This window comes from Oncorhynchus nerka, linkage group LG5 (genome assembly GCF_034236695.1).
Source record: "Oncorhynchus nerka isolate Pitt River linkage group LG5, Oner_Uvic_2.0, whole genome shotgun sequence".
NCBI lineage: Eukaryota > Metazoa > Chordata > Actinopteri > Salmoniformes > Salmonidae > Oncorhynchus > Oncorhynchus nerka.
The window spans coordinates 37,684,685-37,701,366 of NC_088400.1; the positions used below are offsets into that span (position 1 = coordinate 37,684,685).

General features: G+C 45.9%; 1 protein-coding gene and 1 pseudogene across 2 annotated transcripts; one reads left to right on the top strand and one right to left on the bottom strand.

Annotated features, from left to right (window-relative positions):
• The first annotated feature begins 74 nt into the window (after positions 1-74).
• On the top strand, positions 75-7,307 carry LOC115129460 (ETS-related transcription factor Elf-2-like). Of its 2 annotated transcripts, none has more exons than XM_029659821.2 (9): positions 75-377; positions 986-1,069; positions 2,498-2,705; positions 3,434-3,547; positions 3,739-3,855; positions 4,793-4,882; positions 5,065-5,257; positions 5,545-5,784; positions 5,898-7,307. In XM_029659821.2, the coding sequence occupies exons 2-9, from the start codon at positions 995-997 to the stop codon at positions 6,601-6,603; spliced, it is 1,743 nt and encodes a 580-aa protein (XP_029515681.1). In that variant the 5' UTR covers positions 75-377; positions 986-994; the 3' UTR covers positions 6,604-7,307. The 2 variants fall into 2 exon arrangements, with proteins under 2 accessions (XP_029515681.1, XP_029515683.1); XM_029659823.2 differs by having other exon boundaries at positions 3,437-3,547.
• A 4,648-nt stretch (positions 7,308-11,955) lies between these two features.
• Positions 11,956-13,108, bottom strand: LOC135571732 (nocturnin-like; annotated as a pseudogene).
• Positions 13,109-16,682: the final 3,574 nt, after the last annotated feature.

Below are 16,682 nucleotides of genomic sequence, written 5' to 3' on the forward strand. Positions count from 1 at the left end.
AGTTTTTGTATCGACTGGAGCCACAAGCCAGGGGCTCGTAGCTCTGACGTCATCAGTGCCAATGTGTCATTCGCTTTCGGGCTCCAGGAGGTTGACCTGACTCCCTCCGCGAAGAGACGGCGCGCAGGAAAGCAGTGAGATCGAAACATCCTGTAAAACAGAACTAACGTAAACAAATGCAATATACAGCATTTTATTATTGTTTGTCAGTAAAAATCTAAATTTTGCTACAGCTAGCTTGCAAACAGTTGCGAGTATTTCAATTGAGGAGCAAGTCGACGTCGGTCTGGTCAACTTGGATAGCTAGCAGTTAGTTTACACAGCTAACGTTAGGCCTAGCGTGAAGCTATCCACCGCAGGAAAAGCAACATACGAAGGTAAGGGACGTTATTTTGCGAGATTTTACACAATACCATTATTGGATATGTGATATTTATCGGGCAAATATGGCCATATGATAGCCAACTTTAGCGTTGCTAGCTAACAAACCATCTAGCTAACGTTCGCTATTTTAGTCTGTTGGCCGCTAACAAGCTAGCTAACGTTATTTAACTTGCTTCTATTTCATCTCTATAACATACACAACGTAGAACACACGCCTAACAGTATATACCAGTCAATGTACAGTTAACTAACGTTACTGGCTAGGTAACTAGAGCTAACGTTTGTAACAGTACAGGCCGGAAACGTCTCAAATTATGTAAACATTGGTGCACGCTTGTGAACGTGATGGCCGAACCAGCAAGTATTGGATTATACAGTGTGCACTGTTTGCTCCGTACTAGTCCTGAAAAAGGTTTTCAAATGATCAATTTCGCACTATTATTATGTTGGATACATTTACGTTACTGTTAGTTTAGTTTCTCAGTTAGCAGTGAAGAAGATACTAGTACTTACTTTAGGGCCCGATACAGAACTATTCCTAGTCTGTGATGGGGAAGAGGGTGGCTCAGGTTCCCTTCCTGAAACTGTTTTATTCCCGTAGGAATGAGTGATGACCTCTGTTGTGGTGGCAGATGGTGGAGGGAATATGGTGGAGTACGTCACTGTCATGGAAGAGACTGAGCAGGTAAGATAGTATCACCAGATAGTATCACCAGGATTACCCTAACAGCCTGTCCGGTGAAGGAAAGTTGGCCTATTTGGAAAAAGTATATGACAAACAGTGGCACTCTGAATAACCTAAAATGATAACTCCCAAATAGTTTTTTCAGTCAGGCTAACCCAAACTTCTGTGCAAGTAGGCTAATAATAGGCCTACTATTGAAACAGATAAATAGGGCTGTCAACTGAATCAGAAATTCACAGGTCTTAAGTTATTTTCTTAATTTTGATTCAGGTTCTCTCTCTCACACTAATAGAAAAACAAAATTGGATGTTCCAAGCCCACAATAATGCTTAAACCACACCAGGAGACAAATTTGAGGTCTGGGAAAAATTGAAGAAATATAGATTTGAGTCTAGTTACCCTTATATTAAACTGCACAGGCACCTAGCATTGTTTTTTCTGTAGTGCACATGCGATGGAGTTTGCAAAACAAATGGCCATTGGATTGATGCTAATAATCATGATATCATTCTGGGAGGTAGGCATAATCTACTTTGTAGGTAGTTAACATTTAATTAAGAAGGTTTTTGCAAAAGCCTTTCCATCTACCAGAAGGCTGTTAGCATTACTATATTTTTTCCTGTTCCTGACTTGTTTGAAACCTGGGTGTTTTACTTCATATTCTGAGGCATGTCTTACCTTGCTTAGGCATGTTTAATCTATAGCCAAAACCTCACCATAGAAACGTGGAGGCAATTATTTTAGAAAGACTTCATGTGCACTCTCCTGTTCTATTGGCTCTCAAATCAACTTTCTTTCATTGTTTAGCAGACAAAGGCATTATGCTAGTCATATTAGCAACCCATGATAGTTGTTGCATCTTAAGATCTACCCTCTTTCTAAATTTCTAGCTGATATTTACATCTCTGTTCATGAAACAGTGTTTTCCCACAAATTTCATTTTGGAACTTTTGTGCGTAGGCCTACCTCCATATGCACATTTAATAGTTGATCAACATTTTAAGCTAAACATTCTGACCTGTTCCATCAGCCTTATTAATTAATACAGCGTATACCTCCACTACACTACTTTGAAACTCTTCGTGGAGATTAAGACATGAGTATATGCAATGACCACTGAAAAATAAGTCAGTATACGACGTATACCCACCACTGCCTGGCCCTAACCTTCCCCATACAAAAAGGTATTTCACTTGCTATACCAGCGCAACCCAGAAGCCCATTTTAAATGTAAAGCAGTAGGACCACGGCTGATCTCATCAACATGAACAATATTGTGAAGTGAACCAATAAATAACTTGTTTGTCTGGTGACCACGGCATCTCTGTCCGGCAGTTTTGTGGAGTAAATAATTAAATGTTCAAACATACACACAATGGACTTTTCAGCTTGCGCCTCCCTCAATGTGTCTCTCTGTCCTTTCTCCAGAGTGAGGAGGGGGAGGTGGTGCAGGAGATAGTGGAGACAGTAATAGGGGAGGATGGGGAGGAGTATCCTGCTGTGGTGGTGGAGGAGGTTCCCAGTGCCCAGGTGGAGCAGTGCTACGCTGCCCAGGTGCTGGTCTACGATGACGGGACCTACCTGATGCAGGACGTGGGAGACGAGCAGGAGGTGGTCACAGAGGTGGTGGAGACAGGTGAGAGGGCTGTGGTGGGAGAGGTGGGGGTACAAGGTTGGCCAGTGACGTGTTTCAGCAGTGAGATGGAGGGTTTGGATTGTGTCGATAGAGAGAGACGTGCAAGGGTTGGATGCTTAATCATCGCTTTAGAGAGGTAGGCAAGAGGAGTGTGTGTGTTAGACATAACTTAGCTCCTTAAGAGTTGACATTGCCACAGAGTAGTAGTGGGACAGTGTTGTTTCCATCCATGACCATATCAAGAAAGGACATCTGGTGATGTATAAGCTGAGCCCATTGGAAGAATGACAGAAGCCATTGATGCTTGAGGGAGTGGACAGTTTTATTGGATGTTGACCAATGACCACCCTAAAGATGAAACTACTTCTGTAGGCAGTTGTTGCTATGCACGATCAAACATGGAATGGGAGGAGGGTCGTAAAGGGGAAAAAAATGTGATAAAGGCTATACAGTTTACTACCCTTTTCTCAAAAGTACAGGTTTACTTCGCCCCACCCCTCATTTTTTACAGAAAGACAACAGCTGTCTTGCCCAGCTAACTGTTTCCAATGGGTATTGTTTGTGGTGTCTGTGGTTGTAGGGCCCCAGCCATAAGGCGGTATGGTTAAATAATCATTGAAATAAACTAGTTGAATGAACATTACATTGACTTGAAATGTAAAATGGATTTTCACTTCTCTAACCTCTCTCCTTCCTCCTCTTCCCTCATCGCTCCTGTGTTGTCGTAGTAGAGGTGTCATCACACGGGGGCACCATGTGCTTTGATAAGACCTTCGAAGCGGCCGAGGCCCTTCTTCACATGGACTCCCCTAGCAGTTTCCATGGAGACCGCAACAACACAGGTAACCACTCAACCCCTCCCATACTGGCCTTGCTGGGGACTAGGCATTACAAGTGGGTAGGACATGATGCCGACTGTTTATTTTTTAATTTTTTAGCCGTGTAACCTGTCAGTTACCATTTGCCAGTCTTGAGTTGACTCACTGCTCTGTGGTTGTAATAATGAGAACTATTGTCTCTGTGCGTGTCTCAGTGGAGGACGTGATGATGGAGACGGTGGTGGAGGTGTCTACAGAGTGTGAGCCCATGGAGGAGGACAGCTTCCCTATACCCCCCGACTACGAGCCTCCCTCAGCCAAGAAGAAGAAAGGTCTGCCTCCAACACCAACCAAATGCTTTCGTACTATCTGTCTCTGTGTTGATCACCGAGTCCAACCCAGTATTAAAAGTTGTATATTATAAATACAATTTTAGTAGTCAAATGCGCAGAGTACAACAGGTGTAGACCTTAGTGAAATGGAGCCCCTAACCAACAATGCAGTTAAAAAAAAAATATGGATAAAAGTAACAAGTAATTGAAGAGCAGCTGTAAAATAACAATAGCAAGACTATATACAAGGGGCTACCGATACAGAGTCAATGTGCTAGTTAGTTGAGGTAGTATGTACATGAAGGTAGAGTTATGTGACTATGCAGATACGACAACAGAGTAGCAGAGAGGGGAGGGTAGGGGCAGCAATGTAAATAATCTGGGTAGCCATTTGACGAGATGTTCAGGAGTCTTATGGCTTGGGGGTAGAAGCTGTTTAGAAGCTTCTTGGACCTAGACATGGCGCTCCGGTACCGCTTGCCGTGCGCTAGCAGAGATAAGTCTATAACTAGGGTGGCTGGCTTTGACAATTTTTAGTGCCGTCCTCTGACACCGCCTGGTGTAGAATTCCTGGATGGCAGGAAGTTTGCCCCCAGTGATGTACTGGGTCGTTCGCACTACCCTCTGTAGTACCTTGCGGTCGGAGGCCGAGCAGTTGTCATACCAGGCAGTGATGCAACCATGCTCTCGATGGTGCAGCTGTAGAACCTTTTGAGGATCTGAGGACCCATGCCAAGTCCTCTGAGGGGGAATAGGTTTTTTCGTGCCCTCTTTACAACTGTCTTGGTGTGCTTGGAGCATTTAGTTTGTTGGTGATGTGGACACCAAGGAACTTGAAGCTCTCAACCTGCTTCACTGCAGCCCCGTTGATGAGAATGGGGGCATGCTCGGTCCTCTATAGGAAGTGTACTAAGTTGTTTTGTTTGTTTCCTTGCAGGTGGAAGGAAGTCGAAGACACAACAGCCTCAGCCTGACACCAACTGCACCATTGACCTGGGGATCAGGAAGAGACCCAGAGAGGGAAAAGGTACCCCACACAGCAGGGGCTAGGGTTTGTCAAGCCCATGAAGGGATGCTTCTCTACGTAGAGCAACTCAAGCTAGCAACTCACACTCAAGCTAGCAACTCACACAGGCTGATTCAGGAATCAGCCTGTGTGAGAGGTCCTCTAAGAATGATGTTGGTCTTCTCTCTCCCTCTGTCCTCCAGGAAGCACCACCTACCTATGGGAGTTCCTGTTGGATCTCCTCCAGGACAAGAACACCTGTCCCAGGTACATCAAGTGGATGCAGCGGGACAAGGGCATCTTCAAACTGGTGGACTCCAAGGCGGTTTCCAAACTGTGGGGCAAACACAAGAACAAACCTGATATGAACTACGAGACCATGGGCAGAGCACTCAGGTAACCACGGGATACCATTCTGTTTTATAGGCAATTCCTCAATATGGTTAGTGAGTAAGGCTGGCTGTTGTTGACCCAACATATCTTTACTACTTTTATGCTAAGGAATGACTAATGACATTCTAAATTTTGGCTAGAATGCCTGTTTTAAAATGCATGCATTTGACCCTTTTAAAGTCCCCTTTTCAAAATACATGCTAGGCTGTGACACTTCTGTTAAATTACATCTTGGGTTGTATTCTGAGTGTAAGTGCAGTCGTCTGACTGGTAGGGTTGTCCCTGTCTAGGTATTACTACCAGCGGGGGATCTTAGCAAAGGTGGAGGGTCAGAGACTGGCTTACCAGTTTAAAGACATGCCCAAGAACATCAGGGTGATCGACGATGACGGGGATGAAGAGGGCGAGGAGGGTGAGGGGGAACCCTCTGAGCACCACCGGGCGGTCCAGACCCTGACCCTTGACCCTGCCACCTCCACCCAGACAAAGCAGAGCTACGTCACTGTCGTCCCCGCTGCGTCCGGCAACAGGTGAAGCATGATTAGTCATGAAATAATTATGCATTCTCTCTGTGTACATCTTCATACAAATGCACAGTGAACTCATTTGGAATGAATAAATCTGTTTTTGTTTCTGTCTACAGGACCATGCGTTTGGCCATGCCCATGGTCATGACGACGACGCTGGGTCAGATGACCCTCAACTCCTCCACCGTCTTCACCACCCAGGCTCCCATCACCCTGGGCAACACCCACGCCAGCGGGCCCAAGCTGGTGATCCAGACCCTGCCCACCATGATGCCCTCCGGGGCCAAGAGCGGAGAGAAGATCACCATCATCACTATCCCGGCGGCCCAGCTAGCTCAGCTAACGCAGGGCAACCTCTCAGCCCAGCTCTCAGGCCAGCTAGCTCAGCTCATACAGGCCAAACCAGTCACCCAGCTCATACAGGCCAAACCAGTCACCCAGCTCGTGCAGGTCAAACCAGTCACCCAGCTCATACAGGCCAAACCAGTCACCCAGCTCGTGCCGGCTAAACCCGCCACGCTCCAGATAATGCAGAAACCAGCCCCTCCGCTCATACTAGCAAAGCCTGTGAGACAGCCCCCCAACCAGCAGCCACCTGCGGCCTCCCCTGTAGGTATACCACAGCCCCCTCCCTCCACTGCCATCACCACCCCTGTACCAACCCCCACTACACCTCCTGTAAAAGAGGCCATCTCACCCCCCACAGCCCTCCCAGAGTCCACCCCATCCCCTCCTTCAGCGAGCACGGAGCCCTCCCAGTCCAGCCCGGAGGACCCCTCTGCCTCGGAGTCGGCACAGAACCCAGTGGCCCCTGAATCTTGAGAACTTGAGGCCCGAGGGCTACTGACTCCATATTGACACTGTTTGAAGTGGAGTCTTCACTTCCCATCCTTCTCTCACTGGGCAGTGGAGCTGTTGGACCATACAGAGTAGGAGAGCTCTGAACTGGACCTCAGTTGAAGCGCCTAGCTACCAGGAAGCTAGTCTTCAAACTGGAGCTGTAGTGACCTCCGTATCAGAAAACCAGGAAGACACGAGAGGAAAAGGGACTTTGTATACATACTCTTTAGAAGCTCGTTGGAACTCAAACAACAGGCAAGCCTTAGATTGTAAATTGAAAATCCTTTTTTAAAATCAAAAACATAATATAAGGAACGTCTTTGTGTAATACCTTTTTGATACTCTGCAGCAGGTTACGTATGATGTATTCGAAGTTCGATGCAACTGCAGTTCTTTTGTATCATAGTTGGAATCTTTGCTTTGGCTTTTCATCTGACTTTGTTGGTTCCCATTCTCAGTCTCTGTATGGCTATCGGGCAGTAGTACCCCACAGCACTGTCCCTCAACACTCAATGTTCTCTTGTGTTTCTTTTTTTTTACTGTTCAGGAATGGGAGCGAAAGGATGTTTGTGTCAAGAAAAGACCAATCTAGATAGTATATTCCACATTTATGCTATTTTCTTGTACTCGCTGTATTGATGTAGATTTAAACTGAAATGTATTATAAAAACTAACATGAATAGAAACATCTCATCTCAGTCAATGCTTGTTGGCACTGAATCGCTTTCAAATAGTTACAAATATTCAGTTGGATCTAGTTGGTCTTGTATACTGTACATTTTTTGAAGCTGAGGTTCCTGTACGGCTGCAAGGCCTGGACCCTGACAAGCGTCTAAATGGTTGCTACACAAGTGGGCTGAAAGGTGAAAACGGTCCACCGGTCAAAACACCTGTATCCTCATTAAACCAACCTGGTCTCGCAATGCTCACATCTGGTTTTACATAAATAGGGAAAATTCGAACTTTTTCTGTGTTATATTCATCTCCAGTACCACCCCAACATCAACATATGTGAAGATGGCACATTGTTTGTAGTAATAAAAAAAAATCTAATGACAATTAGTTGGCCATGCCTACTCATAATTGGTTAAAAATCACACGATATGGTCATTGGAAACACTTATGTCCCCTTAAAAGTGTCCACTTTCACTACGTGGCAAAAGTCCCTGTGAATATATGCTGACATAGCAGTATATGCCATCCTGCTGCTAATACTATTGTCTATACCAGGGGTTCTCAAACTTATACCAGCCTTGACTAGGCCATTCCAAGACATTTAAATGTTTCACATTAAACCAGTAGTGTTGCTTTAGCAGTATGTTAAGGGTCATTGTCCTGCTGGAAGGTGAATTTCTGTCCCAGTCAAATCTCTGGAAGATTGAAACAGGTTTCTCTCAAGAATCTCTCTGTATTTAGAGCCATCCATCATTCCTTAAATTCTGACCAGTTTCCCAGTCCCTGCTGATGAAAAACATCCCCACAGCATGATGCTGCCACCATCATGCTTCACTTTGGGGATGTGGTTCCCGGGGTGATGAGAGGTGTTGGGTTTGCACCAGACATAGCATTTTCCTTGATGGCCAAAAATCTCAATTTTAGTCTCATCTGACCAGAGTACCTTCTTCCATGTGTATGGGAAGTCTCCTACATGCCTTTTGGCGATCACCAAACATGTTTGCTTATTTTTTCTTTAAGCAAAGGCTTTTTTTCTGGCCACTCTTCTGTAAAGAACATCTCTGTGGAGTGTACAGCTTAAAGTGGTCCTATGGGCAAATACTTTGCAGCTCCTTCAGGGTTATCTTTGTTCTCTTTGTTGCCTCTATGGTAATGCCCTCCTTGCCTGGTCCTTGAGTTTTAGTGGGCGGCCCTCTTGGCAGGTTTGTTGTGTTGCCATGTTCTTTCAATTTTTTAATAATGGATTTAATGGCGCTCCGTGGGATGTTCAAAGTTTGATATTTTTTTTATAAACCAACCCTGATCTGTACTTCTCTACAACTTTGTCTCTGACATGTTTGGAGAGCCCCTTGGTCTTAATGGTGCCGCTTGCTTGGTGGTACCCTTTGCTTAATGGTGTTGCAGACTGGGGCCTTTCAGAACAGGTATATATATATATATATATATATATATACTGCTCAAAAAAATCAAGTGAACACTAAAATAACACATCCTAGATCTGAATGAATGAAATATTCTTAAATACTTTTTTCTTTACATAGTTGAATGTGCTGACAACAAAATCACACAATTATCAATGGAAATCAAATCGATCAACCCATGGAGGTCTGGATTTGGAGTGACACTCAAAATTAAAGTGGAAAACCACACTACAGGCTGATCCAACTTTGATGTAATGTCCTTAAAACAAGTCTAAATGAGGCTCAGTAGTGTGTGTGGCCTCCACGTGCCTGTATGAACTCCCTACAACGCCTGGGCATGCTCCTGATGAGGTGGCGGATGGTCTCCTGAGGGATCTCCCAGACCTGGACTAAAGCATCCACCAACTCCTGGACAGTCTGTGGTGCAACGTGGCGTTGGTGGATGGAGTGAGACATGATGTCCCAGATGTGCTCAATTGGATTCAGGTCTGGGGAACGGGCGGGCCAGTCCATAGCATCAATGCCTTCCTCTTGCAGGAACTGCTGACACACTCCAGCCACATGAGGTCTAGCATTGTCTTGCGTTAGGAGAAACCCAGGGCCAACCGCACCAGCATATGGTCTCACAAGGGGTCTGAGGATCTCATCTCGGTACTTAATGGCAGTCAGGCTACCTCTGGCGAGCACTTGGAAGGCTGTGCGGCCCCCCAAAGAAATGCCACCCCACACCATGACTGACCCACCGCCAAACCGGTCATGCTGGACGATGTTTCAGGCAGCAGAACGTTCTCCACGGCGTCTCCAGACTCTGTCATGTCTGTCACGTGCTCAGTGTGAACCTGCTTTAATCTGTGAAGAGCACAGGGCGCCAGTGGCGAATTTGCCAATCTTGGTGTTCTCTGGCAAATGCCAAACGTCCTGCACGGTGTTGGGCTGTAAGCACAACCCCCATCTGTGGACGTCGGGCCCTCATACCACCCTCATGGAGTCTTTTTCTGACCGTTTGAGCAGACACATGCACATTTGTGGCCTGCTGGAGGTAATTTTGCAGGGCACTGGCAGTGGTCCTCCTGCTCCTCCTTGCACAAAGGCGGAGGTAGCGGTCCTGCTGCTGGGTTGTTGCCCTCCTACGGCCTCCTCCACGTCTCCTGATGTACTGGCCTGTCTCCTGGTAGCGCCTCCATGCTATGGACACTACGATGACAGACACAGCAAACCTTCTTGCCACAGCTCGCATTGATGTGCCATCCTGGATGAGCTGCACTACCTGAGCCACTTGTGTGGGTTGTAGACTCCGTCTCATGCTACCACTAGAGTGAAAGCACCGCCAGCATTCAAATGTAACCAAAACATCAGCCAGGAAGCATAGGAACTGAGAAGTGGTCTGTGGTTACCACCTGCAGAACCACTCCTTTATTGGGGATGTCTTGCTAATTGTCTATAATTTCCACCTGTTGTCTATTCCATTTGCACAACAGCATGTGAAATTGATTGTCAATCAGTGTTGCTTCCTAAGTGGACAGTTTGATTTCACAGAAGTGTGATTGACTTGGAGTTACATTGTGTTGTTTAAGTGTTCCTTTATTTTTTGGAGCAGTCTATATATACACACACACACACACATATACTGAGAACATGTGACAGATCATGTGACACTTAAAAGTCCACCTGTGTGCAATATAATTATGGGACTTCTGAAGGTAATTGGTTGCACAAGATATTATATAGGTCTTCAAAGCAAAGGGGGTGAATACATATGCACACACCACTTTTCCGTTCTTTATTTTTTTCATTTCACTTCACCAATTTGCGTATGTGTCCTCTGAAACACAACCAAGCCGCACTGCTTCTTTACACAATGCCACTTAACCCGGAAGCCAGCTGCACCAATGTGTTGGAGCAATCACCGTACACCTGGCAACCGTGTCAGCGTGCACTGCGCCCGCCCCGCCACAAGAGTCGCTAGTGCGCGATGGGACAAGGACATCCCTGCTGGCCAAACCCTCTCCTAACCCGGACGACACTGGGCCAATTGTATCCACAGTACTTCACACGTCATGTATTCCCCCAAAATAAACTGTGGGTCTCCTGGTTGCGGCCGGCTGCGACAGAGCCTGGACTCGAACCCAGAATCTCTAGCGCCATAGACCACTGCGCCACTTGGGAGGCCCATGAGTCAGTTTTAAAGCTTAAACTACATTTTATTTTGGGGGAATAAATGACGTGTGCAGTACTGTGGTTACCAATATCCCTGTGAGTCTCCCAGGCCCATGTTGCCCAGGGTTATTGCCGTGTTCACATGCTAGTCGGAACGAGTCAACTCTGACATTTCCAACATGCTAACTGGTTGTAGTGGTGCCGCGTTCAACCAGTTAGCAAGTCGGACATTTGAGTTTCCTAATTTCGACTAGCACATGAATGCTGCAAAAACATAAATTGTAGATTACATTTTGTATTACACTGAATTTATTCCACGGAGACAATTTGTTTAACCTGTTTAGTAATATTCATATATATTTTAACATATCTGCCCTGCAGGTCCCCACTTTAGCTGCATTTCTGTGGTGGAAAAAGTACCCAATTGTCATACTTGAGTAAAAGGTAAAGATATTTTCTATTAAGGTGACTTAAGTAAAAGTCCCCCCAGTAAAATACTACTTAAGTCTAAAAGTATTTGGTTTTAAATGTACTTAAGTATACAAATGTTTTATTAAGCAAACCAGACTGCAACCATTTTCTTTTTTAATTTATGGATAACCAGGGGCACACACACACCAGGGGCACAACAGCATTTACAAACGAAGCATGTGTGTTTAGTGAGTCTGCCAGATCATAGGGATGACCAGGGATGTTCTCTTGATAAGTGTGAATTTCACAATTTTCCTGTCCTGCTAATAAGCATTCAAAATGTAACAAGTACTTTTGGGTGTCAGGGAAAATGTATGGAGTAAAAAGTACATAATTTTATTTAGGAATGTAGTGAAGTAAATGTGAAATTTGTCAAAAATATGAATAGTAAAGTATAGATACCCCCCAAAAAACGACTTAAGTAGTACTTTGAAGTATTTTTACACCACTGCTGCATTTAGACAAGCAGCCCAATTCTGATCTTGTCTTCACTAATTGGTCTTTTGACCAACCAGATCAGCTCTGAAAAAGAGCTGATGTGATCGGTCAAAAGACCAATTAGTGCATAAAAGATCACAATTAGGCTGTGTGTCTAAACACAGCACTTGAGAACCCCTGGTCAACACTACATGGCAGTGTTTCTGATTGTTGCTATTCTATAGACTAAATGGCCAACAAAAGGCTTTAGAAGTGAGGTGTGAGCATTTATTCCCAAAAGTCATTTGACTGAATGTTGATGCTCAAGCATTTATTCAGCCTGGGCGAAGGTGATACAGAATCTTAACATAACTAGCTACACAAAGTATCAAACACTAAAATAAATACACAGGACATTTATTTATTCTGTACTCACTGGCCATCTAGCTGCCACAGCACGGAAAATAGCAGAGTTATATAATTTTCCACAGGATTGATGTTATCCTATTCTTCAGTTTCCCCCTTTACATAAAGAAATAATCAAGAGGGATAACATCACACCTATGCCAGAAACTTTTTTCCCCTGGAGGTAGTCATGTTTCTGCAAGTGCTGGTTTTTAATATATACAAAAAACAACTACTCCCCGGTGTCAAGTCTAAAATCTAATCTCACCACCAGGTCAAGTAAAATAAGAATTCAGTTCTCTTGTACCACAAACCCATCCAGTCACTTTTCCTTCATTGTTCTGAACTGTGACTCTACTGGCTGATACCTCTGTGATAGGCAGCCTACATCAGCCTATGGGGTTGCTCCCTGAAGCTGACATCACAGAGCAGTGAGAGGTGGTCGGAGGGGTAGTGGTTTGAGGGGTAGGCGGTCAGGCGGTCAGGTCCTAGCTCTTCCTCAGTGGGTATGTCCAGCAGGGTATCCACAGTGAAAGCACCGTGAGACTACCAGGTGTAGTCCAGGGTACTGCAGCTCTCCCCTGAGGGACGGATCTTCCAGGTAATGAAGACCGGCTCCGTCTGCCCATCTGCACACAGCAGCTTATAGGCTGAGTCCAGACCCAGGGTGGAGGAGATAAAAAAGCCTGTACATGTCCTCCGAGGGCTTCAGCGTTAAAGACACTATCAGAGGCACCCCCACTGTCCCACTCCCTCCCCCAGCTCTAAGCCAGCCGGCTGCGAGGTGATAGCCTTCAGGCTCTGCAGCAGGTCTGCCCCTCCCGGGCACCCCTCAGCCTCTCCCAGCTGCTCCTCAAGTGAGTCACGCCTTCAGGTTGGTCACGGCCATGCACAGCCTCTGGCCTGTCGCCCGGCAACACTGGGGCGGCAGGGTAGCCTAGTGGTTAGAGCGTTGGACTAGTAACCGGAAGGTTGCAAGTTCAAATCCCCAAGCTGACAAGGTACAAATCTGTCATTCTGCCCCTGAACAGGCAGTTAACCCACTGTTCCTAGGCCGTAATTGAAAATAAGAATTTGTTCTTAACTGACTTGCCTAGTTAAATAAAGGTAAAATAAAAATAAAAACACAGCGTTTGCACGACGGCCACCTGATTAGTAGGCAGCATCATGGATGAGAGATGCAGGTGGTGTGGAGAAGGCTGAAGCATGAGCGGCGGTAGAAGAGAGCACAGATGTCAGGGCCGTTGTTGCTGGCCACATCCAGGCAGGGGGACCAGGGCTTGGGCAGGAAGGTGCTGTGGTAGCCCAGGCTGGCCAGGATGGGCTGGAAGGTGTCGTAGTAGTGGTCCACTTCCTGAAGACACAGGATGTCAGGGCGGTAACTGAGAATCTGCTCCAGGTACTTCCTCTCAGCCCAGATCAGAGCTTCTAGAGGACATCTTCGCCTAGAGCTGAGAGGAGAGAGAGCTGTTAGCAGGGACCAGTTTGGCTAAGTTGTAGAGCACGGCGCTTGCAACTCTCTCTCCATCTCAGGGTTTGTGGGTTCGATTTCCACAGGGAACCGGTACGAAAAACGACAAAAATGTATGAACTCTACTGTAAGTTACTCTGGATAAGAATGTCTGCTAAAAGACTAAATTGTAATGTGTAAATGTAGTTAGCTGACATTACCAGAGTAGACATAACCGTATACTGTTGTACACTTCTCCCCATTTCTGATCGTGAACGCTGAGCAGTACCATGCTCTGCAGTCTTGAGACCAACCGAGTGTACAAAACATTAGGAACACCTGCTCTTTCCATGACAAACAGATGAATCCAGGTGAAAGCTAAGATCACTTATTGATGTCACTTGTAAAATCCATTTCAATCAGTGCAGCTGAAAGGTAGGAGATAGATTTTTGAGCCTTGAGACATGGCTTGTGTGTGCGTGCCATTCAGGGTGAATGGGCAAGACAAAAGATTTAAGTGCCTTTGATTGGGGTATGGTAGTAGGTGCCAAGCGCACCGGTATGTGTGTCAAGAACTGCAACTCTTCGTTTTTTACGCTCAACAGTTTCCTGTGTGTGTCAAGAATCGTCCCCCACCCAAAGGACATCCAGCCAACTTGACACAACTGCGGAAAGCATTGGAGTCAAAAATGGACCAGCATCCCTGTGGAACACTTGACACCTTGTAGAGTCCATGACCTGATGAATTGAGGCTGTTCTGAGGGCAAAAGGGGGTGCAACTCAATATAAGTAAGGTGGTCCTAATGTTTTGTACACTCAGACATACAGATGCTCTGGTGGGCTTCTGTAATCTGCAGTACTCCATCATCCATCAGAGGTCTATGTATCTTGAGCTAGGATGTTCCACATCATGACCCGTATGGATGAGGTGTTCTGCTGCTCATGGTTCCTGTATTGGTGCTGGTGTGTTGGATCTGCAAGGTAGACCAGGTCCCTGTGTGGCCTGGGCCGGCCGGTTCTGGAGGGCATCCTCACACTCTCTGAGCAGCTGGTCCGAGTTGGCCTGCTCCGGGCCCTCTGGGTTCTGGTCCGAGTCCTGGTGCTCTGGGTAGTAGTCCTGCTGGGCCAGGGTACCAAAGAGCCTGCTGCTGCCCATCGGACACACTGGGGACACAGAGACAACATATTAGAGATACAAAACTGTACACAAACCGTGTGCGCACATAATCACACCTACATACAAAAACTCCCCTGACAGCTCATGAGACATGATTGCAGAGTCTGGGATGCACATGTCTCTGCGGTGCACATGTTTCACATGAAAGATCATGTCCGAAAACCGACTCAAATCAATCATCAGTAATCACTCAGTGTAGCATGGAATGCTCTTAGGTTGACCAATTAACCGTGACGCATCATTTTGCTCCGTTTACCACAATAAATGTCCACAGATTAAAAAGGCTGGCAAATTCATAGGACACACCCTCTTGCCAACAGTCAGGCTCGGACTCATCCTCTGCGTACCTTGGAAGCCATTTTGTGAGTGAGCAGCTAGAAAGAGGACAGAGAGAGAGAGTAGACAGGGACTGGATCTAAAAGAGAGACACAGATATGTGGTCTTACCCATCATCTCCATCCTGAGAATATGTCAGTGTGGTTTAGTGATCATCACCACTGTTTAGTCTTGTCTATCTGAGAAAAACAGAACTCTCTAGCTCTATTCTACTTCGATGAGCTCCTTCACAATCTTTCTCCTCCTTCAGGGGTTTCTGATTTTCTCTCGCACTCAATTCGGACAATCTGACTCCTCCCAATTCAGTTCTCTGCTGCTTTCAGTTCTCTCCCATTTTTCTGTGTTAGTGTGACATTCCAGCTGGTGACGGTGTGACAATTTAGACCCAGTAAGCCTGCCTTGAGACTGACTAGAGGATTAGAGGGGGACTATGAGGTCAGCATCATTGCTAGTCATAAGTGACTGTGAGGGTTTCACAGCTAGTCAGGTGGAGCTGACAGACAGATGTATCTGGAGACTTGAAAAACCCACAGGGGAGTGGGAGTTGGGTAGTAACACACACACACAAACACACACACGAGTCACATGCACACACAGGTTTAGAGTGCCGGGGGCATAGGTAGGGGAGTTACTCAATACCCAGGACAGAGTGTTCCAATGCAGGATCATGTTTAAAACTATAAACCTCTCCATAGAGAGAAGAGGAGAGAAGAGGAGAGAAGAGAGAGACGAGGAAGAGAGGAGTGCCGTATTTATTTGCTATCTACTGACCTCTAGTGGGGTTCCAGTTTCCATTCTGGAGTTATTACTTATTCTCCTCATCTAATTTTATTGGTCACAAACACATATTTAGCAGATGTTATTGCGGGTGTCGTGAAATGCTTCTGTTCGTAGCTCCAACAGTGCAGTAATCTCTAACAATTCACAACAATACAAACGAATCTAAAGTAAAATAATGGAATTAACAAATCTATAAATATGAGGACCAGCAATGTCACAGTCCAGGGTGGATGGTTGGGATGTATAGACATGAGGACCGTATGTGGATACTAAATATTATGTCTGTAGAATATGTAGGATAGAATAGTGTTACACACACACACACGCACGCACGCACGCACGCACGCACACACACACACACACACACACACACACACACACACACACACACACACACACACACACACACACACACACACACACACAATAGTTGTTGAATAGGATGGCATTGACTAGAATATATACATGTGAAATTAGTAAAGCAGTATGTGAACATTATTAAAGTGGCCAGTGATCCCATGTCTATGTACATAGGGCAGCAGCGTCTGAGGTGCAGGGTTGAGTAATCGGGTGGTAGCCGGCTAGTGACAATGACTAAGTTCAGGGCAGGGTACTGGGTGGAGACTGGCAAGTGATGGCTATTTAACAGTCTGATGGCCTTGAGATAGAAGCTGTTTTTCAATATCTTGGTCTCAGCATCGATGCACCTGTACTGACCTCGCCATCTGGATGATAGCGGGGTGAACATGTCATGGCTCAGGTGGTTGTTGTC